The 25,246-nt window shown below is 60.0% G+C and overlaps 3 protein-coding genes across 3 annotated transcripts; 1 reads left to right on the top strand and 2 right to left on the bottom strand.

Annotated features, from left to right (window-relative positions):
• Positions 1 to 1,396: 1,396 nt before the first annotated feature.
• On the bottom strand, positions 1,397 to 4,203 carry BESB_009750 (uncharacterized protein; the record flags this gene model as incomplete). The annotated part of the gene is made up of 4 exons (XM_029359729.1): positions 1,397 to 1,699; positions 2,245 to 2,460; positions 2,715 to 2,821; positions 3,255 to 4,203. 4 exons carry the CDS (start codon positions 4,201 to 4,203, stop codon positions 1,397 to 1,399), a joined length of 1,575 nt encoding a protein of 524 aa, XP_029222642.1.
• A 1,894-nt stretch (positions 4,204 to 6,097) lies between these two features.
• On the bottom strand, positions 6,098 to 10,346 carry BESB_009740 (uncharacterized protein; the record flags this gene model as incomplete). The annotated part of the gene is made up of 2 exons (XM_029359728.1): positions 6,098 to 7,999; positions 8,415 to 10,346. 2 exons carry the CDS (start codon positions 10,344 to 10,346, stop codon positions 6,098 to 6,100), a joined length of 3,834 nt encoding a protein of 1,277 aa, XP_029222641.1.
• Positions 10,347 to 13,282: 2,936 nt separating this feature from the next.
• On the top strand, positions 13,283 to 23,247 carry BESB_009730 (uncharacterized protein; the record flags this gene model as incomplete). Its single annotated transcript, XM_029359727.1, has 6 exons — positions 13,283 to 14,297; positions 14,933 to 15,060; positions 15,676 to 17,836; positions 18,478 to 19,852; positions 20,358 to 21,842; positions 22,215 to 23,247. The coding sequence occupies 6 exons, from the start codon at positions 13,283 to 13,285 to the stop codon at positions 23,245 to 23,247; spliced, it is 7,197 nt and encodes a 2,398-aa protein (XP_029222640.1).
• Positions 23,248 to 25,246: the final 1,999 nt, after the last annotated feature.

The raw sequence follows: 25,246 nt of genomic DNA, 5'->3' as shown, positions 1-25,246 counted from the left end.
CTTCACCTGTCTACCGGAACCAAGGTTTTTTGAACAAGGGCACATACCATGTTTTTTATCGCTTTTCAACAAAGTATTGTACGGATGTGAATATAATTTGCAGCTGGCCGCTATGCTGAATACTCATATCACTATCCTGTCCAAACGCCTGGAGCATGCGGGATGTGATATGTATCATCGTATGCTGGCCCTTGAGAGAAAGCTGGTGCTGTGTCTTAAGGAGGCCTATCACACATTACGATGTGACACGTAACCCATCTTTGCTAATCAGATAATGGTTTCCCCAAGGAAGCAGCAGATGTTGTCTTCCCGCGGACAAGACGTGGAAGAAGAGACTCTCTGGATAGAAGAAAATACTTATTTGAGAGTTGATTCCGGTATCCCCGCTAGCGACAGGCCCCTGATTCCACAAACTCAAGTTCCGCGTGCGAGTGGATCGACGCCATGAAAAATGAGCCCTTCATTGCTTGTGGCAATGCCGAAAGCAGGGAAAACAAGCTGGTTCTGTGTTGTCCACAATGTGGCACCTTTGGAATTTCCCGTGGCTCCTGAGGGAATGCTGACGCTTGCAGTGCTGTGTTCACAGGCTCGTACAGCTGTTGGTTGGCAGTGTGTTCTTGTCTTGCAGCGATATAGGTCTGTATACGGATGTCTGCGTCCAGGCGAACTCTTCAAGAGTGTATTTACGTGAAGAACACTCTCCAGAATGAAACACCCCTGCGCCTGCGGATACTCAAGATGATGCTACTATGTACTGCCAGAGACTGTCTGTGTCTTTCGGTAAGACTCATCTCTGTTCTCAGTACCTTCCAGCAGAAAAACGAGGACTCTTACATGAATATCCATAATATAGTATAGGCGGCGTACGCGTGCTGCTTATCAACTGCCGACCAAACCCACTGACCGGCGACTATTTTTCGGAATGACAGGTTTACTCCTACACAGAGGATCAGCAAGGAACACCTCGATCATCGACTGTACAAGCAACATATCCGCGGATGAGTACTTGTCAGCTCTACAATTCAGCACTCTCGCCTGCTTGCACCACCTAATGAACCCCCAGATTTCAAGAAACACTCAAACTGAAAATGGACACACTACGGACAAAGCGCCTTGGACGAGAGGTCGAACAGCCTCATTGCCTGTAAAGCATGGTCTCATCTCGTTGCGTTACACATTGCCTGTCTGAGACGCGCATACTGGGATGCCACAAGCATCTCCCCATGCCATAAATTTATACGTCCCTCTTAGCTGCTGAGACAGATGGCCGCACTTGATCCATAGACCCACTAGGAAGCACTTCCCTAGCACATGTCCGGCTTCCTTCCAGGGGGGCTGCTCGTAGCAAGAGTGATTGTATTCGAATGCAACGAACCAAGCAAACACCCAAGCTTATTCACCGTTGCGGAAAACTTCCAACGACTTGCGGCGGATTCGGGGGCCTGAGCAGTTGCGGATCGTGAGTTTCTAGGAAAGCTGTCACAACAGATTCTGCAAACTCCTTGCTAACTGACGCCAGTAATGCAGTGCTCTGCAAGTCTAAGGCCGGTGCGGGCTCCACACTATAACCAGCAGGCCTCAAAATGATCACGCCTTCTTGGAGAGGGTACTGCACGTGCTCGGCGTCAATAACAGCTTCCGGCTGTGCCTTGTTCTCTTCGATGAACGCCGCTATTTGCTGCACAGACTGCTTTTTCGCCTGAACAGCACAGATGGGCACATTCTCCGTGTTGGCACTATTTGGCAAAACCGCTGCTAATGCAGCGACCCTTGTTCAGGCCTAGCCGTGGCAGACGCCCGCCAACCAAAGTTTCTGTACTGGATATAAACATCATCGTGGTCTTCCCTGCCGCCAGATGTTTGAGGCATGCTATCCCTGTGCCAAGCTGCGTTTCCATACCTTGTCGCGTGGCAAAGGCTGACACGGAGAGTGGCCTCTTGCCCCGTGTAGTAGGTGGCTGTGACCCTGCATATGAGCCTTGTGTGTATTAGGAGTACCACTTGTGCAAAGTCAGCCATGAGATTGCGCCGCCCTTCCCTTTCCCCCGCATACCGCACTTTTTCTAAGGATAGTTTTTCGGGTAAAACGCGAGACTGCGTGGTGACTTGTTGGGACTCGTGCATTCACTAAGGGGAGATACCAGCACGGCAAAGTGGGGGGGAGGTCAGAGGTACGTATGCGTATCCCATGGAACTCAATGATGTCGGCGCCCCGCGTTCCGCAAAGTGTGAAATTGTACTCACGCGCTTTGCCTCTTTCTTTTCCGTCAGCTTAGCAGCCGCAGGGTTATAGTTTTCGTCTTGCGGAGGAGGCGGAATGCCTCCTGTTGGGCGCGGGGGTCTATAGATTTCAGGAATCTCTATCTCTTGGGCTTTCGCAATGACCCACTGGTGATACAAATACGCATTGGACCTGTTCTTGTACCTCTTCATTCGTTTGTAGTCTTCGGCCCGCAGGTCCTAGAAAGCAATCCAGATGCAACCGAAGTCTTCCCCGAATGCAGAATCGCGTGTTTAAAGTGTGCAAGTATGTTTTACTAACGCATGAGTGCTGCCAACACGATGGATGTGTGACCGCCTTCTAGCCTTCCAGGCCAACAGAAGCAACCGTTCGGCGTCACTTTATGCCAGAACGGGACTACCCCCAAAGAGGCACTCTTTTTCCAGCGTCATAGAGAAGCAGTCCACCAGGCATTTTCCGCAGGGTTTCTTACTTCATATGCAGGGATACAATAGTAACTCCAGGTACTCTTCTCTAGATAAAAGTCTGCACATCCCAAGCTTATCGCTGACGCGGCTTCTTCCAGAGTATCGAACATGCCTGAGGGGCGCCAAGCACAACACGGGCATCACCAAAACGGCTGCAAACACGAAACTACCCTGGTGCCACTTGAACTTTTGTCTTGCGACTTTGCATTCACAGGACACCAACAGCTGAGTAAGATTTGCATTTCTGAGATTCCTCTCTCCTTTATACTTTACCAGTGAATTGTTTGTGGCGTTTGCGGTCGCGCAAGCCTGTTAAAGTGGGCTGGTTACATTCGCTGCCAACTTACTGTTTCTAAGCGTAGAAGCAGCTGCTCCCAACGACGAACGAGACATGCTCATGGATACAGAATTGATCGCACGCCACACGCTCCTACATACCCTAGGCAGCCCACGGGAGTGTCTTATCGCCACTGTCCAAAAAAAAAATTTCGTCCAGGGAAAGTATGATAAGTGTCGTTTTCCCTTGGGCTTCGTAATCCTCGTACCTGTTTGGTCCACGGCAACGGCAATTGCCGGGTCATGGTGAGGTTTTTCAACTAGTTCCCTCGCCGGAACACATGCGACAATCCCATCCGGCTGAAGTTTCCAGTAGCAGTCCTCTTCGGGATTAAAAAAGTAATGGAACTTGCGCCCTCCGCCGGTCATATAGTGCACACGAAACATTTTCTCGAGGCTCTTCTGTTTGGCGATCTCCCTGTGGAACGGGGTATAAGCCACGCTTGGGTCGGGCAGAGTCGCTGGTGCCGGTCGCACCTCGATGTTCAGTCTGTCCTTCCGCACTTTGTTGATCATTTCCATGTATTGTTCTACAGGCTGAGTTAGGGATCCATACGTAATTGATGATTTTTGTAATTGATCTGTGTCGTGATCTGCCATGAAATGTACGAATGCGTTGCTTCGGTACCTCTTCCGTTTGTCGCGGAACGCACGTTCCTCTTCCGTGGGACTTGGCTTCCCTTTGAGCCCCGAGAACACTCTGGATAGGAACCAGTCATTCTTCTTTCTCTCGTAGTCTTTTAACTCGTGATAGCGAGCTGAGTTCAGGGTTGCAACAGCCTGTTCTGCCTCCCATGGATGCATTCCCGGTGGTGGAGCGACTGCAGTCGAAATCTCCTCTAACTCAGCGGTATAAGGGAAGACGTTTTGCTCCAAGTATTCCTCCGGGACTAGGGGGTGCATGCTGTCGCGGTCGAGAACTCTCTCCTCTCTGACATCTGTTGAGTCAGGCACGAAAGCCGATTGTCCCCGATGCAAAGCAATGATATCCGTTTCGGATGTTATCTCGCGAGAATGAGCGTGTGCACCATGGCGATAGGCTGTTGCATCCGAAGAGGTCACCCACCGGAAATGTGGTCCCCCACTCACCACAAGAAACACAACGAAACAAGACACAAAGTTACAGAGATATGGACCAATGACATAAAAACTCAGCATGCTGTGGACCCCAGGAATGAGATTGCCGCAACACCGTGCCCTGGATAGCACGCCAGACTGTTGTACGGAAACAGCGTGATAGTGTGACGGACTAACCCACAAAGCGTAGACACAATCGACCCATCTACTCCGGATTTACCTTTGCCTGTCGGTCTGCCAACATGCAAGACGCGCCTTTGCGTCTTTCGTGCGATGTCATGTTCTACTATTGGACTATATAAAGCTACACCGCGTGCAGCATGCAAATGAAGGGTAGAGACAAGAGAGCGGAACTATCGTTTCTCCATGGAGCCATCATGAGCTAGGTCAAAAGCATGAATGAAATGTATGCTACTGTCCAACACTTCCGCAGCCGCTCGCTGCCTGCCGGGCAGAAGGCTCGAGCTACGAAATGCTTTGACTTGTCCTGTGTGTCTGCAGCTAGCCAGGACAAAGCCCCTCTGTTACACGCGTACACGATGCTTTCGTGTTGATGACAGAATGCCGCCTGGACTGCAGCAATGCTGCATCCTGCGTGTCGTGTCCTATGATGAGCGCGGCACCTCGTGTGTGCGGGGGCACAGCTGGAAAACGTCAAGGAACAACCTACACGGACGCTAACGGAAATTAGTCAGAATGGGATTGAAACATTCTGTGCAAACTTTTGCGGAAGACAGAATATGCTGCACGGATAGGCACAGGTTTTTCAGCAGCGCTCCTCAGGCGCTTCCGCAAAATGCCATGACGGCTTCACTCATGCTCCCTTCTCGAGTGTGGTAGCGGCCGTCGGTAGAAATTGGTTTCAGCAGCTACAGATAAGCTCTTTCTTGTCAGACTTAGGTCCGTGACCACCCCATGGAAGCCAGCGGATTAACAACTTCATAGCTATTCCTTGCAATCTGTATCACCTCTTCTTCCAAATCTTTTCAGTAGGTACTCAACACTATATACACATGTGTACCTTCGTGCCGGCCCTGAAGTCCTGGCGACACGCTGGCACATTTCAGCACTTGCTGTCCAGGGAGTGGCTAAACACGCATCCACTGAGACACTCGAGGCGTCGCTTTCCCCGTTCACAGGAACGGTTAGCTCCCTCTGAATCGCGAGCCACTGGAAGGCGGCGCTGAGATGTGGCATGACAGAAACAGCGCTGCCCACTTTTCTGCGAGCTGTGGGTGCGCGGTGGATGCCTTGTCTCCCATTCAACACGCGACAACGCGCACGCTTAACTTGAAACCAGTTTCTTCCGTCGTACAGTACGACGACCGTCGATTCCCAGGGATTGCGAATTGGACCTCTTCGCTCTCTTGCAACGATCCCCTTTTCAGGCCCGTGACAGCTAAAACCCACCTCAACGAGGCACCAGACAGAGGGGCGGCTTGTCGGGTGATTTGCCCGGTGTTGTGCGGTGTGCCTTCGCTACACGACCGATTGCAAGTAAACCGTCGATCCACGCGAGAGCGTTCACTAGAAGATCAGCGAGCAACAAACGGCTGGTCGCATGCTCTACGAGTCTACATGCATCACTAAATCGAGAGGCGTGTGCCGCCGCTACTGGCTGATGCTGATGCGGGGGGCGCTTTCAGGAGCGCTAGTCTGTTCTGAGTGCTTTAAAACACAGCATACGAACTCTAGATGCGGACGTATTCGCAGAGTCAGACAGCTGCCCCGTAAGCCTGCACGAGGGCAAAAGAAAACAGTGCAGGGAGGCATGTCACACAGGGGATTGCCGTGGCCACACGCTTGAGGCCGCTTGCCGCACATTTTTCCAGTGCACTTTTGCCAGTTTCCCTGTTGCGGAGTGAATTCCAGAAACAACCTGGCCCTGTTTACGTGAAAAGACCCAGGACACATCTTCCTCAAATGGAGAACCCACTGACGCACATACACATGAATTACGCTTCGGGCCCTCTCGTTACACACAGAGTTGCTGTCCATTTTGTTCAAAGACTTCCGAGGGAATCGAGTCTTCTTCACTCGCTCCGTGCTGACAAAGGACAGGGTGGGATCGCGAGGCGGCGAGGCGCGTCTGCTGCTTTTCGAGGAGTCTGGAGATCTCTTGCTTCACGTCCTTGTATCTTCTGTACTCCCTCTCGATCGGAGCGATGTCTTTGTAGAGGCGGACGTGCCGGCCTGTCTCCGCAATGAAGTCTGCCTGATATGTGAGCAGCGTCGTCCTCAAGATGCGTTTCTCTTGCTGCAGCCGCAGCAGGCGCTGCTTGTCTTCGCTGAGACCTCCACTCGCCACTTTTTCATTCTCTCTCTGCGCATCTTCCCCGAAATTCTCCGCCTGCCGACTGTCGCTGGGCAAACCTCGGGAGACAGACCGCACCCGGCTTCCGGCGTCCGCGGCGACGCCTTTGCCCTCTGCAGCCATGCCCGCTCCCGGTTTCACGTTCCTTGCGGCCTCTGTCGCATCTGTCTTCTGCGGCGAGGCTACAGCACTCGAAGCGTCGGAGAGGCACGTCGTCTTTATCCGGAGCCTCAGACTCTCCGCAGTCGAGGAAGGGGCGACCCCTCCCGCGGCGCCGTCCTCGCGGCCCTGCCGTCCTACGGGTTGACTACTTGTCTTCTCTTCGGGCTTCCGCGGGCGCCTCTCGGCGTCATCGTGGCCGCCAAGCGAATAGCCACTCTCCACGCGCTTGCCGAAGGACTGGCTGTCTGCTCGCGTGGCGGCCTCCCTGCCGGCTGCCCTCCTCTCTGCCTCCGCCGCGGGCTTCAGGCCGCTGGACTCGGGTCTGGCGCCCGCCAACTTAACGCCAGTCCGACAAGAGACACAGTTCACGCGGCTGCCCGCCGCCCGCTGCACAGACTGCACGCCACTGGTCGGCTTCTTCGCCGTCGCGGCTGCGTCGCCTTCGCGACGCTGCGAACTCGTCACCACCGTGTCCTGCGAAAGTCTCTGCGCGGCCCTTGCCGCGCCGCTGGCGCTCCCTCGCGCCTCCGGCCTGCCGGCTGAAGCCCCTGATGAGACAGCGCGCCGAAGAGACGTCATCAAACGCGTCTTCGAGGCGGTGGCGCCGCTGCTGACCTGCTCGGCACCACACAAAGTGCTGGGAGCTTTCGGGCCGCTCTCCGCCGCGCCGGCGCCCCGGGTCGCTGACTGCGAAAACGCCGCCTTGCGGTGCCCGCAGGCGCTGGAGGCGTCGCCGGCTCTCCCCCCCATCGCCTGCTGCGAAGAAAGCGACGCAAGGGACTCCTGCGAAGAAGGCCACCGGCGCAGCTCACCCGCGGCTCCCGCCGCGCCGGACTGCGTCTCTGCCGCCGGGCTCCGCGCCGAGAGCACAATCTCTACCTTTTCTCTCCCGGTCTGCTCACGCTGCTGGTGTTCGAGCCGCAGAAGGACGCGACGCAGATACTGGTAGTGCGAGTAGAGCGGCCGCAGCGGTTCCTTCTCGGGGCGGCGAGGGGGTCGGCCGTATCGCTTCTCAAAGTCCAAGTCGTAGGTGCGAAGTTCTTCCTTGAGACGGCGCTTGCTGAAGGCGACGAGCGCGTGCGTCGCGCCCTCGCCCTCGCGGGGTCGAAGCTGCAGACGCTGAGAGCTTCCGCGCGCCTCGCTGGCCACATCGTGCAGGCGCGCGGCGCAGGCCGACAGCCACGCATGCACGAACAGATGCAAGTCTTCCTGGTCGCGCTGGAAAGCGCAGCGCGAGGAAGGCGAAGAAGCCTCGCCCTCAGCGCTCGCGCAAGCCCGCAGAACCGCGCCCGCAGCAGCTGCCGCGGCGGCGGCCGCCGAGGCTGCGGCCTCGACGGGGTCGCGCGGCAGCGTGTGCTCGAGGACGACACTCGACGAAGAGTGACAGGGCGACCCGGGAGGCTGAGCAGAAGCAGCGGACAGGCGAGAAAAAAAGATAGAAATGATGGGTACTGCCACTCCGCAAGCGATTTTTATGTTATGCGGCAGATCAGCTACTATCGTTTGCCCACCGCGAACCAACGCGCCCTCTTCACTGCCTCTGAGAACGGAACGCACGGCCTCTCTTGCCAAACGGTCTACACCTAAGCACCTATATATTTTTCACTATGAATCCGTTCGAACATGCATATAGATCTCTTTATATTTCATTCTGGACAAGTTTAAATCCATGCTGTCGAATCACTCTTTTGCGGAGATTTCTACTTTTAGGGCGAGCGGCAACTGCGTTGCGTTGCTCCAGTGCTAATACTCGAGATCACGACAAGCCTTGCTCGAGAAAACGCCTTCTCGTTGGAAGCCAAAAAAGCGAACTCACTGCATTTCGGAGCGACGCACACACGCTGGCGGAATCGGCGCTCTCCAGGCGGAGACTGAAGTCATTCGTGACAACGCTCTCTCTGCTGGGCGAGGGCGCCGGCCGAGGCCCGCGGGGTTCTGCGCACGGCGGGTCTACGCTCTCGGGAGACTCGCGCTCGCCCTCTCTTTCTTCACCGGCATCTGCTGCCGCTGGCTCCTGAAAGGTCTCTTTATCCTCCGCATCTCGTTCTTCATCGGGCGCGCTCTGCACGATTGCCGCTCGGGCTGCATCCGCCTCGCTCTCTGCGCGACGCGCGGTCTCTTCTGTCGGCCTTTCTCGAGATGTCTCCTCTGCGTCGCCTTCTCGCGCACTCTGCCATAGATCTGTCTCCGCCTGAGCGGAGGACTGCGCGACTTCCGCGTCTTCATCTGCTGCCTCAACGAGCCGCTCCGCACGGCTCTCGGGGCGAGGTCCGGCCCTCTGCGCCCTGTCCGTGCCTGCAGGCGCCTCCAGGGGAGAGTCCTCCACCTCCTGGTCGTAGTCCTCGATTGCATGCCCCGCGAGCTCTGCGGCCGTCTCGCGGCCGTCTGGCTCCTTCGGCGCGCCTGCTGTCAGCGGCAGACTCTCGCGCATGCAGATAAAGACGCGACCGCTGGGGGCATCCACCCCGAAGAGCGCCGAGTGCGTCGTGGAGGGGACGGGCGTGTCGTCGGAGAGAAGACGCGCCTGCGGGTCCTCGGGCGAGGAGGGCACCTGGAGCGTGGCTGAGGACGACGGCCCTGTCTCGCCGTCGCCCTCGTCGTCGCTTCGCTTGTCTTCGTGCCCCTCGGCAGCCGCGCCGCGCGAGACTCCCTCGTCTCGAAAGCGGCCTTCTGCCTCCCCGTTCGGTTCGACAGAGGAGATAACACGAGGCGATGAGGAGGCAGATCGCCGGAAGTTCGTTTGGAAGACCAGAACCTCTTTCCGCGCACTCAGCGGCGGCGCGGAGGGGTCATCGCTGACGCGACTCCCGGAGCTCGTGATGCGCCGCTGATCGGAGACGTCGCGCGTGGCGTCTGCCGCTGCGACCGCTTCCTCCTTCTCTTCAGCCGCGTCGTCTCTGGCGCACTCTTCGGCAGCCTGGGGAGGAGCCGGCGGGCGAGGACTCTCTCCCCGCGGCGCGTGCTCCTCCGCGTCGTCCTCGGCGGGGGGGAGACCCGACGCGCTGCGCGAGCACGTGTAGGCGTCAGCTCGATGAGGCGCCTCGCGGGCCTCGTCAGCCAGCAAGAAGCTCTCGGAAGTCTCCCAGCACGCCTGACCCTCCTCGGGCGCGCGCCCGTCGCTCTCCGAGGCTGCTTCCTCGACGCTGGAGCCGGGGGGGGCCGCCGGCTCTTCGCCGCTCGAGAGCAACCCGTCTTCGGGCATCAGGGGCCATTCGCCCCAGTCCTTCGTCCCCCCACTGCGCGAGCGAACCGAGGTCGCAGAGACGGCGCGAGCGTAGTGCAGCTGGAGTTCTTCGTCGCGGTCGGCGCCGAAGAACTCGGCGTCCTCGAGGTCGAGAACTGGCAGGCCGTCTTCCTCCTCGATTGCCGCCTCCTCGCGATACAGATGCCGAGGAAGAGCCACAGTCTTCTGCGGAATCCTGAGGACTCGACAGCCCCTAAAAAAAGAACTCTTGCGAACCTGCGCCGCCCACCGGCCGGCGGAGCTTGCAGCAGAGTCCAGCCGCCCGCCTCCTGCCTCCAGCTGAGACGAAGCGCCAGCGACTGGGCACCATCGGCGAATGGCGCCTTGGAGATCTGACGCGAGATGAAGCAACTGCTGCTGGTGCTGCTCCGCCGCCAACGCCGCGACAGCCGCCATGGCGCCGGGCGAAGAACTGCCTGAGAGCCCCGCCGCGAAACCGCAGACCGGGTCCTCCGCCGCCAGGCCCAGCGCCGCAGGCAGCTCGCACGCCAGCGGAGAAGCCATGGCTTTGAGGGCGGAGGCGGAAGACAGAGAAAAAGAAACAAAGCCGAAGAACGGGAGACACTCTGATTCGGCGAGCCGCGCCTGCCGACGAGCTCAGCGACGGGTGCTTACTGCGATGCCCGCTTCCCCCGTCGTGCTTAAAGCCGCCACAGGCAGAAAGAACTGAAGAAGAGACGGCAGACACGAATCACACCGCGTGTGACGGCGACGAGGGGCGGCGGAGAGCCATGGCAGAGAACCGACAAGAAAGAGGGCGACAGAGCAATACAGGAGGTCAGGCTGAAGTCAGAGCACAGTGCGACGTGAAAATGACGAAAGTGGGAATTCGCCAGTCTTTTCAGAGCGGCCACGTGCGGGCTGAAGATCGTTTTTTGCCCTCGCCAACGCAAGGGAACCACCCACCATCCACGACAGGCCGCTGGAGGGTTTGCTGCGCAAGTCCTATCGGGGACGAAAACTGGGGGAGAAACCTCTTAAGAATACGACAGACGGAAATTCCGCCAGAAAAGAGGTTCCTCAGCGGACCCGAAAGAATCAAGACAAAGTCGCCACAGGCACGCTGCTCGCAAGGCCGCTGCGCAGATACGGAAGAAAAAACGCGAACGCGGACAGAGAATGGGGCAGCTGACCAGACAGCGACTGCGGAGGTTGGCGAATGCCTTAAAGACCGACGAGATCGGTAAGGCAACTACGGCAGAAATCGGCAGAGATTAAGACGGCCAGTTTCGAAGGAAACTTGAAGAGGACTCAGAGTGCGTGGACGAAGACTGGTACAAGACAGAGTGGATGAGTTAGATACGTGCCACAGAGGTACGCGCGGAAAACAAGGCAAAGATGGATTCGAACGATATGACAAGAAACCTTTTGTCGACAGAGAAACGAAGTAACCTGGAATCCATTCCGTCACAGAAACAAACTTGGCTGTGGGTGCGAGGGCTTGCGAAGAAGTTGGCCCACATACAAGGGGCTGCTGCTGCATAGCCTCGCGGGAAATGGATGGAAAAGGTACCCTTCCTCGACTCTCTCTCTGGGGACCATCCTCTTACGACACGTCGGATGAGAACGGATTCAGCTTTCTCGGCGGTGTCTGTCGCCCTAGGTGTCTCGAGCGCTAGAAACTTGGAATTCCCTGGGCTGCAACGCTGACCAGACGCGGCGAGCCGTGATCTTCCTGCCCCCTCGTACTGTCAGTGCTCCCCTCCACGAATGCTCGAATCATTTCTGTTTCGCTTTGCGCGAACGGGCGGTCAAAGTCATTGCAGGCCCACACTCTGCGCGTCTGAATGCGGCTGACTCCGCTTCGTGCAGTCGCGGTGGATGGCGTCTACTCCAGGTTACTGCGCCGCCGATGGGATTTCGCACGAGTGCGCCGCAAAGTCGGCCGCTTCCACCAGACGCAGAAACTGACTTGTCTTGTCGCTTGAGCGCGCGCAGCTGGGGGAGGGCAACGAGAGACGCAAAGACCTCGGAATCGTCGACGGAGAGACGAAATCTAGCGCCGGAGTTTCACGAAAAAAAAAACACCCCTTTGTGGGAGCCGACCTCCAAAGATGGGACAGAACGGCAGGCAATAGCACGAACTTTCTGCGTCGCGGCCCTCAGCGGGGAGATCAGCAGGACATCCAGATCCAAAGGCGACAGGCCCACTCTTACACTGCCTTTAAAAAGACGCACACATGGATCTTTGGTAGACAGGCGCGTTAACACAGAAAAGACATGCAACGCGGACGAACTCAATGTTCACACAACCGCAAAGCGCCTGCGCCACACTCGTTTTCCCGCAGGAGTTGCTCAGGCACGCGAACGGGAGAAAACAGGCACCTGACATCGAAAAGAAGGTGACGCGCTGAGCGAGACAGAGGCCGAATAGAGACAGAACACACACAGCATCTGCAGTTCCTCTTTGTCTGAACGCAAAGTTCACTCAGTAGCTGCGTCAGAGTCAGTTTTTTCGGTGCGGACTGAGGTTCTTACCCACAGAAATGCAGCTCCGCAGCCCCGGTGCTGTTTCTTGCCTTCGACACATGCCAGCCCGAGCTGTATATACACCGTACACTCAGTGTACGGGTCAAGTTACTCTATACAAACGCGTAACTTAGTCACTTCCTGTTCATCCTGAGACCGCATTCTCAGGGAAAGCCCGGATCCCCGATGACAGGATGGCCACCAGGGCACCTCTCCACTCCTCTGCTGCAGGGCGACGCGCCGATATGCAACGAGTGTAGCACACGCCCCGAATTTGTGAGCCGTCCTTCCTCGATCCTCTCTCGCTTCAGCTTCGTGATAAATACCGTCCCATCTCCCCTACAGTCTGCGCTACATCCTCGTTTTAGTCTTGCATTTTCGAGCCCGAATGCATCTGCCTCTCGCGGGATGCTGAGATTGAACATTCAGGGCCGCCCACCCTCCATATCGCCCTCCCTCGGCATGTGCCGTGGATTTCTTCAGTGGTCTGTTTCTCTGGTCTTTCGTGTGTGAGGCGGAGGTTCCTGTTCGCCGTCCGCTCTCTCCACAGGCCGCCATCGCCTTGACATTGACCGAAGTCTTCGCGCCTGTCGCCCCTCTCTTCGCTCACTCGTAGAACTCCATCCGCTTACTTCTTTCTATCATTCCGCATCCTTTGCTTCCGTCAGACCCCCGCTCGCGAAGCAATATGCACTCCGTCGCCTTGCTCTCGGTACTGGGTTGCATCCAAAGCCTAGGGAAGCTGTGCAGCTGTCCCTACATATACCGGGGCTGCAGGAAAAGCGTCGCGAGCGCCCCAGCAGTCGTCGCTAACTTCAAACCCGTTTCTGTCGGCCATCTCGTCGTCTTTCTTTCTCTGGTTTCCTGTCACGAGCGCCTTTGCTGCGTGGCCATAGCCGCGGCTCTTCTCCGCATGGACGTCGCGGCTCTCTGTTCTGTCTTCGGATCTGCGGCGCGCGCGAGGCGTGGCCATGGACGCGCATGCACCCCCTTCCGCCGACCCCACCCTCAGTTCCCCGTTTCCTCTTGACCTCGAGTCGGAGGGCAACCCGCTGCCTTTCGCCGCGGCCGCCTCGCGCGCGGCTCTCTTGCTCGACTCTGTCTGGCTCCCTTCCTCCATCGACCTCCTCGCCGCGCGTCTCAAACAACTCAACATCCAGGCAGACAGCCAGGCCTTTCTTTCCTCGCCGCCCCCACCCCCACCCACCCCGCCCCCTGCACCCGCCTCTCCAAGCTCTCCTCGCTCCACCGCGGCTTTTTTTCCGTCTTCTGCGGGCGACGGCCAGCAGGGCGCCGGCCTCTCGCAGGCCCCGGCAGCGCTCCCTCCGCGGTCAGGAGAGGAGACGAGGCGGGCTGCAGGCGAGCGCCACGAGCTTTTGTCTGGCTGGGCGGCTTCACCGGATCGCCGGCGCCTGCCTTTTCCCCCTCCACAGACATCAGGCGCAAAAGGCGAACGCGTGAAGGCAGAGGAGGGCACGCCGAACTCGCTTCGGCGCGGAGCGAACGACTGCGGGCGAGGGGGCGAAGAGACGCGCGTCTCTCGCCCTCCTTTCGAGGACTTCAACTCGCGACAGACGACGAAACGCGAGGGGCTGCGCGTGAAGCCGGAGTGCCGCGGCGAAGGCTGCACCTCGCGAGGAGCGCGCGGCTGCGCGCGCGCGAAAGGCGAGACCGGCGCGCCGCCGAGCAGCTGCGGCCCACCCTCGCAGAGGACTCACGGCGCCTGGCGGGATGGCGGCGCCGGCGAAAAGTCGTCGGTCCGGCGGGGCTGCGAAGGAGAGAGCGAGAATCCAGAGCGCGCCTGGTTCCCCAGAGGGGTCACGCTGCCGAAATTGAAGACAACTCACGTCAGGGCGCGAGAGAACGTGCGCGGCGTCGAGGTGCTGCTGCACTACGAGCAGCCTCTCGAGTCGCAGAAGGAAGTCATGGAGGCAGTCATCGAGGCCTGCCAGACCAGGAGCCACGTCATCGTAGAGAGCCCGACGGGTACGTGCAATTTGCGTGGGGGTGACGCCCCGCTCCCTTTCCCCGGGCGGGGCGCTTCTCAGAGGAAAACAGGCGCTCACACGGAGCGGCCACTGTAGAGAGAGCGGGACGCAGGCAAGACAGATAAATGGCGCCTGCCTCGCTCGAAACAACTTCTTTCGGCACAGAAGTTGGGCTTCTCACACTCCTCAAGGCTAGCTGCTTCCGGTCGGTGCGTCGCCGAATCATTCGCAGATCGCTGCAACCTACCGAGGCGTGCGCGTTGCTGCGTCGTGAGTCTCTGCCGCAGAGCCTGGATAAAACTGTATCTGCAAGCCTGTTCCTCCGTCTGCGTTGCTGTCGCCTCTCGAGCTTTCAATGTCTACGCGTCGACTTTCTGCCGTCCTCGCCGTTGCCCTCGCTCGCTGACGACTCACCCTATCACCGGGCTGTGTCTGCGCCAGTCTGGTCTCCAGCCGTACATACAGGCAGAATTCCATTTGCTCGGCGTTTTGCATCACGCGCCAAGCGACGCTAGATCGGGTGACAAGGGGTTGAGTCTAGGTGTCTATCTGCTGGTCTATGCATCGTAGAGAAGGCACTAAAACCCTATACTTGAACCTGTTTGCACGGTTGTGACTTGTTTTTCTCTCCAGGAACGGGAAAGACCGCCGCACTGCTCTGTGCCGCGCTGGCGTGGCAGCGCGAGGCTCAAGTCGAAGCGAGGAGTCGGAATGTGGGGAGAATTATCTACTGCACGCGAACCCAGAAACAGGCCTCTCAGGTGAGATCAGCAGGCGCCTTTTTTCAGGGCTGGGCGTCTTCTTCCCGTCTGAGGCACCATGTCTCCTTCAATGTCCCGCCCTCAGAGTGCATGCGTCGTAGTTTTTTCGCTTTCTCGCCTCTTCACGTCTTCGCGGTGAATGATCATGGAGGGGCTTGTTCTTGTTTCGCTGTCATGGCTGCGCTGATGCGTTTCTGTCTCTCGCTCTCTCTGCGGCGTTCTGCCCATGGTTGCACCGCGCTACAGTCCGAGCTGCACATGGGGACCTTGGCTTCACTGCTTTTCTATCTTCTCTTTCCCCTTTTTTTCCCTCCCTCGTCTCCCTTCTGCACCGTTCTCTTCTCTCGCTTTCGCTTGCGCGCGGCGTGCCGGTCTTTAGTCTCTTTCTCTTCTTTTGTCTTTAGCGTGCCGCCTCGCGTGCGGCTGTCTCCATCGTTTCGAGAAAGGCTTCTTCCCCGCCGTGGGTCTCGACTTCGATGCAAAGAGGAACGTGATTAATTTTTGTCCGGCTTGTACCTACTTGACTCCTCAGTTCATGCAGAACTGCAGCCTGTGGGGATGACAGTTAGCACAATCCATAAAAAGGTCCTGCTCTGAGCGTGCGGCTCGTCTCAGGTGCTGAGCGAGCTGAAGAAGAGTCCCTACCGACCTGCCGCAGTGCAGCTCGCCTCCCGCGCGCACATGTGCCCCTACATGAACCGCTCGCTTCGCGCCTTCGCACTGTTGGCTCTCGAGGCGAACGCGGCGCTTTTCTCAGACCTGCCGACCCGCGCGGGCTGCGCGGAGTCGCGGGCGAGCGGCCGCTCTGCGTCGCCGGAGGGCGCGCGAGGCGCGTGGCGTCCGAGGCGAGAGGAGGGACGGCTGAAGAGACAGAAGACCCTCGCAGGCGTCGTCACGCCCCCCTTCGCTGACGCGCTGGAGGAGCCCGCCGAAGAGGAGAACGAGGTAGAGGACGCGTGCGACTTCAACGAGTCAGACATAGTCATTGAAACGGAGTTGCAGGCGGAGGCGGAGGGCGGCGGCGAGGCCGCAAGCGCAGAAGACACACAGGCCATGAGACACAGACGGACGGCGCCCGCTCCTTCACACTCCACAGAAGGCTTCAAAAACGAAGCGAAAGGATGGACAGTCTCGGGGCGGAGGGCTCGCGGGGGGCAGCTGCAGCAAGCGCCCACGTCCGCGTCTTCGCTTCCTCCGCAGTCCGCCTCGGCGCCGAGCGACGCCTCGCCCTGGTCTGCGTCGGGCTGGCTTTCTGCTCCACTCAGGAAGGAGAGAAAAACCACGCAGTGCACGCTCGACTTTTTTCTTTGCAAATCGAAGGCGACAGCTGAGCCTGAGCGGCGAGGCCAAGAGGAAGCGGGCGGGCGACAGAAACAGAAGACCGGCGGTGTCTTCGATGCGCTTTCCTCTTCGGTCGAGGTGTCGCAGGAAGAAGTGTGGAGGTTCCCCGAGGACGCGGGCGCCGGGCGAACGGAGGGATGGACGCGATCGAATCGCAGGACTGTAGACCAGTTTTTGCGACAACTTCTGCTGATCCCTTCTGCGCCGGCGCGCCGTGGGGCGTCCGCCGCGCCTGCGTCTCTCCGTGACTCCTCGTCGCCCTCGCCGGCGGCGCCCGCGCGGCTACTTGAGGACGACGAGTGTCGCCAGTCCGCGACGCGCGTCGACACGTGGCGGCGGCGCGCGGGGCGGCTGCGCGACAAGTCAAGCAGCGACGGGTTCGCGTTCCTCCTGCGCAGACTCCTCGCCTTCGCCTGCGCCAGCTGCGACGTTCGCCGCCGCTTCGCGAGCGGCGCGGACAAGCGACCAGAGAGTGCTGCGCGCGGTGACGGGGCGGAAGAAGGCGCAGAAGCCCGCGCGGCGGCGGCGGGAGGGCGCGAAGGAGACGGCGGGCACGGCTGCGAAGGCGCGGACGCAGAGGACGGCGCGTGGCGGTGGGCAGTGCGCCCGCGGCCGCGCGGCGCAGAGGCAGGGCCGCAGGGGATGAGCGGCGAAGGCGCGAGCCGCGGGAGAAGGCGGCGGGACCCCCTTGACAAACCGGGGGGGTGGCTGTGCCCCTTCTACGTGCGCCTTGGGGAGCGGCGCTTCGCCGAGCAGCTGTTCGCCAGAGGCAGACCGCCACTCGAAGTCTGCTGGGACAACGCGCGCAGCGAACGAGGCGAGCTGACAGGCGTCGCTGCGCGCCGCGAGGGAGAGGCGGCGGCAGACACGAAGCTCAGGCAGCGACAGGACGTGGAGTCGCTCGCGCGGTGGGCGCACGAGAGCGAGGGCGAAGGCGAGGGCGAGGCGAGGGCGATGACGGCACAGACACGAGAAACTGGGCGGCGGACAGCAGCAGACTCGGCGCGGGAGCAGGCCGCGAATCCGCTTAGAGAAGAGACAGTTTCTCATAGCGTCAACGGAGGCCCCGAGGCGAGCGCAGGAGCCGACAGCAGAGACGGGGCTTGGGCGGGGCCTTCTGGGGGGCCCTGCAGCGAAGGGCAGACCGGGGGAGAAGAGGAGGATGACGAGGCGTCATCACGCGGCGCGATGGACATTGAAGAACTCGCCAAGTTCGCGCTGACTTCCTTCTGCCCCTCCGGCTCCGCCCGCTTATGCATGCCCGCCGCCTCCGGAGAGACGGCGAGCGAGGTGTCTCACTTTTCTCTCGTGGGCGCGTGCCCCTACCACGCGACGCTTGCGCTGCTTCCCATGGCTGACCTTGTCGTCTGCCCGTATAACTACGTGTTAGATCCCGCGGTGTCTGTCAGCTCGAAGCTCAGCGATCTGCTCAAAGGTGAGACCTCTCGAAAGCCAGAAAGAACTGTAGAGACGGGGGCGGCGAGGAGGCTGAGGCGCCTCAAGGCACGGCCGCGTGGGGCCCCTCGAGCTGCGCCCAGCGGGACCACGCGAGAGGAGACCAAACAGCCGCTGCGGTCGTCTCACTCGCTGACGTCGCGCGCTTCCTTCCCTCTTTTTAGTCGCAGACAGGGTGCTCACCTTGTCAGGGTAGCGCAGAAAGGACGCGAAACCGACTCTGCCGGCGACCGCGAGACCAAGCGGACGCGGAAACGCCAGGGGCGGGCTCGAGGGCGAAGCGACAGGCAGAGCGCAGAGCGCTGAGCAGAAGAAAAGGAAAAATGCTTCTTTCGTCGTCTTGTCTACCTTATTTCACATGTCTCGAGGTGGTTTTTTTCTTAAAACCTGCCTTGTGCACGAACAATAATAATCAAACGAGATCATACTGTCTATCAAAAAATATATACTATATATATACACGCAGCCGCTGAGAGTCCAGACACTGCCGACCGGAAATAGAGGTGGAGAGGGGGGGGGGGGGAGCGGAGGGAGGGGGGAGGAAGGAGAAGGCGGATGGAAGACGCATGGTAAGGGCAACTTTGGCCTCAAGACTCTCCGCGGCGTCTGCGTGTCTTTCAGACTCGGTTATCATCCTGGACGAGGGTCACAACGTCGAGTCGATCTGCCGCGACGCAGGCAGCCTCGACGTGCCGCTCTCCCTCCTTCTTTCGCTGATGGACTGGGTAGGCAACATCCGCCTGCACATGAAGAAGCTCCTCGGCGCCAACTTCGACCCTCCTGCCGCGTTCGTGGGCGGCGCTGGAGGGGACGAGGCGCCTTCGGATGCGCTGTCACGCCTGCAGCCGGTCTCCGCCGCCTCGCCGGCGTCTCCAGGGGGGGCTGGGGTTGCGTTTGCGGCGACGGATACGGAGGAGGAGGCGAAGCGGCAGCTGGTCTCGCAGGCGCTGCCGGCGCTGCTGAACTTCCTGCACCGCCTGTTGCAAGTCGGGGTGAAGGCGACACAGAATCGCCGCGAGCTGGCCAAAAACGTGCGAGGGTTCGCCGCGGAGCTGCGCGCCGAACTCGACTGGAGGAGGCGGTGCCAGCGGGGAACGACCCAGCGGGGCGAGGAGGCGGGAGCCCAGCGACTCTGGCAAGGGCGCCGACAGAAAGTGGTCGCCGAGGCGCCGCACAGCGGACACGAAAAGGAACTCATGAGCGTCACGCTGCGCAGGTGGGAAGGCGAACGGAGAGAACAAGAACTCGCGGCGCCGCGGTCGGCTGCGTCAGCGCCTGCGTGGCCTCCACCGCAGCCTGGATCGCAGCCGGCATCTCAGCGTCCATCGCAGGCGCCGGCCTTTTCCGCCGCGGTTCTGCCTGCCTCTCGCCCTCGCGGACCAGCGGGGACGCCGGCGTTCCGCCCGTCGGCAGCGACTTCTTCTCGCGCGTCTGAGGGGGTCGTCGGGCCCGCGCCGGCTGCACGCCCGACGACCCCCTCGCTGGACGGCAGCCTCGACTTCTTGCTCGAGATGGGCGTCGCGCGCGCGGACGCCGCCGCCTTTGGCCAGCGCGTGAAGGCGTCGCTGGAAGAAGTTCGCCGCCTGCTGCTTCTTGCCGACCCCTCGCAGGACTCGAATATAAGCCGGGAGCAGGCGAACTGGGGAGACAGCCGCGAGATGCGCGCGCTGGAGAAGCTGATCGATACCTTCTCCGCGCTGACCGCGCACCCCAACTGCTACTGCGTCTGCCTCTCCTCTGAGATGCGCATCGAGGAAGTCGAGGCCCTTCTGCGTCTGCCGCTCGCGGCGGCGGCCGACGGCGAAGAGGAGAGAGCGCGCCGCGAGCTCGAGGCGGATGTGTCTCTGAGTCAAGCGAACAGCTCGCCGATCTCGTTGGATCGTGTCTCGCTTCACCTGTGGCTGCTGGCGCCCGCGGTCACCTTCGAGAGAATCAGCCGTCAGGCGCGAACTGTCGTCGTCGCCTCAGGCACTCTGGAACCCATCGAGTCTCTCATGTGAGTGACGGAATCTAGTTCTGACAGGACACCGAAATCGATGTATCAGATCCCCTCCTCTTTTTGTGGGCGCCTGGAGTCCACTCTCAGGTGCACGCGAGCGAACACTGGGGCCGCATTTTTCTTGGAGTATGTCACGAACCGCGTGACATGTTTGTAGCAGAACGGTCAGATGCTTCCGAGCGCGGCGACTGTGCGCAGGGCAGGATGACCTGTCTTCGGAGAGTTTTGCTTTCGCACGGAAGAAAACCGCGGGAGACACATATTCCTTTGCCATGTCTGATCGCGCGCAGCGAAGGCAGCAGGCGGCCCCACTCTGCGGGGACGACGCCTTGCTAGGCCTTTGTCCACGCGTCGAGATGGAGGCAAGAAGCGTTCGCAGACGTCTTTTCTCATCTCTGTTTTTTGAGCTGTCTGCTTTGTCGCTTTCCAGAGGCGAAGCGAGGCCTTTTTGGCTGGGACGGTGCGCTGATTTTTTCCCTTTTTTGTTTTTTTTCGATTCCAGGTCGGAGCTGGGACCGTCGTTCACCCGACGGCTGCTCCCGAACCCCGTGCGCGCTGGCCATGTCGTCTCGCCTGCGCAGCTCGCGATCGTCTGCCTTCGAACGATGCCCGCCACCGGCCTTCTTGGCCTCCCTTCTTCTTCCTCTTCTTCCGTCATCTCCTCTGTCTCCTCTGTCTCGTCTTCTTCCGCCGCTTCGGGCTCGACTTCGTCGCAGCCGCTCGGCGCTACCTCTGGGACGTTTGTGCCGTCTTTCTCGCCCTCGTTCGCCTCCGCGCAAGTCGCGCACGCGCTGCCGCTGGAGTGCACCAACCGGCAACTGTCGAGCCCGGTTTTTCTGTTGCAGCTCGGCTGGTGCATCGCGCGACTGCTGAGTGTGATTCCCGGCGGCGTGCTCGTCTTCTTCCCTTCCTTCAGCGTCCTCCACCGCGCGCAGCGCGTGTGGAAGGGCGACGGCGCGTCCGCGCGCTCGCGCAGGCGGCGCCGCGCGTCCCGCGGCGCCGACGGGGACGCCCCGCGGCGGCAGACCTGGCGCTACTGTGCGTCGCGAGGAGGCGAGGCGCCGGAGGCATCCCAGAGTCGAGACTCGCGAGACGACGCGCCTCGTCGGTCAGCGGAGTCAGTCTGGCAAGCCTTCGAGCTGCTGAAGCAGACGGTGCTGGTAGAGAAGGGCAGCGACGCGTCCTCTGCCTCTCTTGGGCTCGCGGCGTCGCGGAGCCTCGCTCGAGAGGACGCACAGCCTGCCTCTGCGCTCGCCGCGGAACTTGGCGCTGAAGACGATCTCAGTACCCAGCCTGAGCTCTCATCCGCCGCGCCCGCGTTCGCCACGCTGCCCTCGCTGCGCGGCGTTGTCGCCTCTTCCGCCGAGCGAGAAGGCGAGCGCGACGCGAAAGAGGTCTTCTGCGAGAGCGTGGACGAGAAGGGCGAGGCGCTGATGTTCGCGGTGTATCGCGGGAAGATGAGCGAGGGGCTGTCCTTCAACGACGCCTACTGTCGCGGGGTGATTTGCGTGGGGATCCCCTACCCGGCATTCCGCGACCCGAAAATCGAGAGCAAAATGAAGTTCAACGACACGCTGCAGCGCCTCAAGTTCCCTCCTGAGCTCCTCCTCCTCTCGTCTTCCTCCTCGGCGCCTTCTGCGGGCCTCCGCGCGGCGGCTGACGCCCTCCCGCCGCCGATTTCGTCTGCGGAGGTGGCGCTGGCGGCGCGCGAGCCCAGCCGCCCTCCGTCGCCGAAGACCGAATTCCGCGACGACGCGCGCCGGCGCGCCGCCTCCTGGAGCCTGGCGCAGCCGGGGGAGAAGGAGGAAGACCGAGGCGAGGCGCGGCCGCAGCTGCTGAAGGCGGTGGCGCTGGGGAGGCAAGGCGCCAAAGAGACGGAGGGGGACAGGGCGGCGCCTCCGGCGGCGTGGCTGGACGGCAGACGCTGGTACAGCGTGCAGGCCTACCGCGCCCTCAACCAGGCGATCGGAAGGTGCATTCGACACATGTAAGACACCGCTTTCTCGCGCGAAACGCGAAAAAATGTCCCGGAGAAACACTCACACGCGGGTGCGCCGGCATACGCACTCAAGCAGAAAAGTATCCACGTCGAGACAGCAACTCAAACGACTCTTTCTGGTTCAGTCTTGCCCTGGCTGCGGCGGGATCTCCGGGCGAAGCTCTGCGAGCCCACACCGCTGAGGACCTGAGTTTCCACACCGTGCCCCAGAGGCCCTCGACACACCATTTTGTAGACACCCCGAGAAGCAACCAACCTTCTGTTTTCTGGCTCCCTCTGTTTGCCGCGAGTGTGCGCCGCTGTCTGCCTGCTGTTTTTCTTTTCATTTTTCTTCGTGGCGCGGATCCTTGTTCGTCGCAGCAACGACTACGGCGTCGTCGTCTTGCTCGACTCGCGCCACCCTCTCCCGTCGTCTCTCGGCGTCGCGTCGTGTGCCTCTTTGGCGTCTGCTGCGCCCTCGCTTCGTCTGGCGCATCCCTGGCGCCCAGACGCGCGTGGGCGCCCGCCGTCTTCTCTTCTCGCGCCCGCAGCGTCGCTCCCGTCTCGGTTTTTCTGCAGCTGGTTCACGCCGCACCTCTACGCGGCGGAGTCCTGCGACGGCCTCCTCCACGCCCTGCGCGCGCACTTCGCCGTCGCGCCGCGCGTCGTGGCTCAACGGCAGCGCGCAAGGCTCGCTGCGCGGCCCGCCTCGCGCTGCGACGATGCGCGACTCGGGTCTCTCACGCAGGACAGCGTTTCGCCTTCGAGCGAAAGCGACAATTGTTACCTCTCCGCTGCGTTGGGCGGTGTACCGAATGGAGGCTGCAGGGATCGGCACGCGCCGCAGATTGCGGAGGAGACAGCGGGACGAGTCACAGGGGGAGAGAGCCAGGCGGCGAAGAGAGAAAACGCCTCAGGCGCCCGCGACAACGGTGGGCTGCCTCACGGAACGAACCGGAGCGAACTCAACGTTCTCGCGCCGCGTAGCGAGCATCAGGAGGGAGAAGACGGCGAGCGAATCGCGTGGGGGGCGGGAGCGGACGCGTCAGGGAGAGAGAAAAACCAAAACGAGGAGAGCGAACAGAAGCCTCCCGCGGCGGCCTCGCGTCTTGCGATGAATGAGGCGCTGGACAGAGGGCGAGCGTCGCACCGCTTGGAAGCCCCGAAGATCCACGAGGACGGAGGCACTTGGCTGTCTCAGCCGCTCGCGCAGGCGTTGCACAGCGAGGCGGAGGAGAAGGCGGCAGGCCGCGAGGAGACGAGGCGCGAGGCAGAGCGCAGGCGTGGAGTCAAAGAAGAAGAGATGACCCCGCCGAAGGAAAAAGAGAATCTCGCGCCTTCCGCGAAGAAGAGTGCCTGGTTGAGAGAGAGAGAAGATCAAGAAGACCTCGAAGACATCCTCGCAGCTTTCTGATGAGTTGCAGGCTCCTCACTCACTCGCCATCGCGCGCTGAGCGTAGGCGGCGGCGCTGCGAGAGCCGCTCCGTTCAGACTTGTGGGTTCTTCTTTATCAGATGTTAGTTCAGCGGCGATAGCATTTTAGAGAGAAAAAGCGGATTTGAAGCGGTGTGTCCCGATCACAGTTTGACCTTCAACTCGGCCGCGTGAGAACGGAGAGTACGCGGGAAGCTAGGTCGTCACTTCTCACTTTCAAATGCAGATGCAGTCTCGCCTTCTCCGCTCTTCTTGTCAAGGACTCTGTGAGGTGTATTTTGTGTTGAGAGGGAACTATTCTTTTCAGCCACGGCTCCGCGGAGAGAAAACTCCACGCTGAGTCTGATTGAATTGTCCTGAGGCCGCGCGCCTTCCGGCGGCTGTCTCGTTCTTGCAGCGTCCTCTCCCGCGGCGCCTTAGTTTTCTTAGTTAACACACAAGGGACTCTCGGCTCGCGTCCTTTCGTTTTCGCGTCTCTCTTGCAGCTTAGCCGGCGACTTCAGTCGGCTTCTCTGCACATCTTCGAAGAATCGATATTTTTCTCCTAATTCTAGAGCGTGAGATGTCCTGCCGCAGGCCGCCGGCCGACTCTAGTGCCGAGCTCCTCCACGCCGGGGGCCGGGCAATTCTTCCAAAAGTTTGTGCGCATTTGCTGAGAGGCCTGTTGTTTTTCAGCGTTCGGAGTATCACAGAAGTAGAAATAGATGCTCTTCTATTTCCAGGGCGGAGCTGAGAGATCCCTATTCACATACACCAATATCTATCTATCTACATGTGCGCATAGTTACGTACGCATATATATATATATATATATATATATATATATATATATATATATATATATATATATATATGTGTCTAGACATGGCAGCAAATTCTGCGGATGCAGGCAAATATCTACAAACAAGGTAACCCAGACGAACACATATTTTCGCGCAAGGCGTTGCGACAACGAAGGACAGTGTAGAGCGAAACCTCAGCCAGAGGGCCGCGTGGAGATGCATTCGAGAGATTGGCCTCTTTTTTCAGCGACTGAGCATGGATGATGAGCGAAGTCTCAGCTGCTTAGACAGCGCAGATTGCATTCTGTGAATCCAGGGGCTCTGACTACTTCTCCTTCGGTTAAACACAAAAAGTTGACATTCCGTCTTTGACATGTTTGGAATACAACATATTTTGTGGATCGTTGATGCCTCCCTCGGCACCCACACGGCCGCATGCGCTGTGCTGCGCCAAAACATCCTCTCTCTCCATCTGGCCGTGCTCGAGGGCGCATTCCCCAGTCTTCTCGGCCTACACGACAGCCAGTTTCTTTTCCCGCATGCGCTTTATCGCCTCTGTGGACGCCGAGGATCTCGCGGCCGCTTCCTTCCGCGACCCTCGCCCTCTCTGCTTTTTGCGCATTCGCGCAGTGATCACATCCTAGGCTGAGCGAACTCGCGGCTGACCACCCTTGCCGCGTTTCACCTCTCTGCAGTCCTGTATCCCAGCATGATGGACGAATATATATTCGGCGTGCTGGCTGCGCTGCAAGCATCCCGATACCATGGCGTCGCCGCAGTGCGCGTCGTCTATCCCCCTCGTCCTTAGGAGATCAGACCAACAGAGTTCACGAATGGTCCAGAGTTCTTCGTAATTACAGCAAACCGCGACCCCATGGACTACCTGAGGAGAGTTACCACCTCTCCGGCAGCTCGTTCCGCTGTTTCTTCCCTTTTCTGCACCGAGGCGCTCCGCCCTGCGTTGCTGCCTGCAGCCTGCGCCGGAGACGCGACCGCGGCCGCTTCGCCGGAGACGCGACCGCGGCCGCTTCGCCGGTCGCCTCGTGTTGCTCGCAAGTTGAAGCACCTTGCGGGCATGTGAGGGAGTCTCCACAAGTCCTGCGAGAGGCAACAGGCCCGCGAAGAGACTTGGGGAGCTGAAGACTCTCTCCTCTCGGCTGACGCGTCGGGCTTCGCAGAGTGCACATCTCCGGCGCG

Source organism: Besnoitia besnoiti, chromosome I (genome assembly GCF_002563875.1).
Source record: "Besnoitia besnoiti strain Bb-Ger1 chromosome I, whole genome shotgun sequence".
In the NCBI taxonomy this organism is placed as follows: domain Eukaryota; phylum Apicomplexa; class Conoidasida; order Eucoccidiorida; family Sarcocystidae; genus Besnoitia; species Besnoitia besnoiti.
Note: the sequence above shows the minus strand (reverse complement) of the source record. Positions and strands in the feature narration are given on the sequence as shown.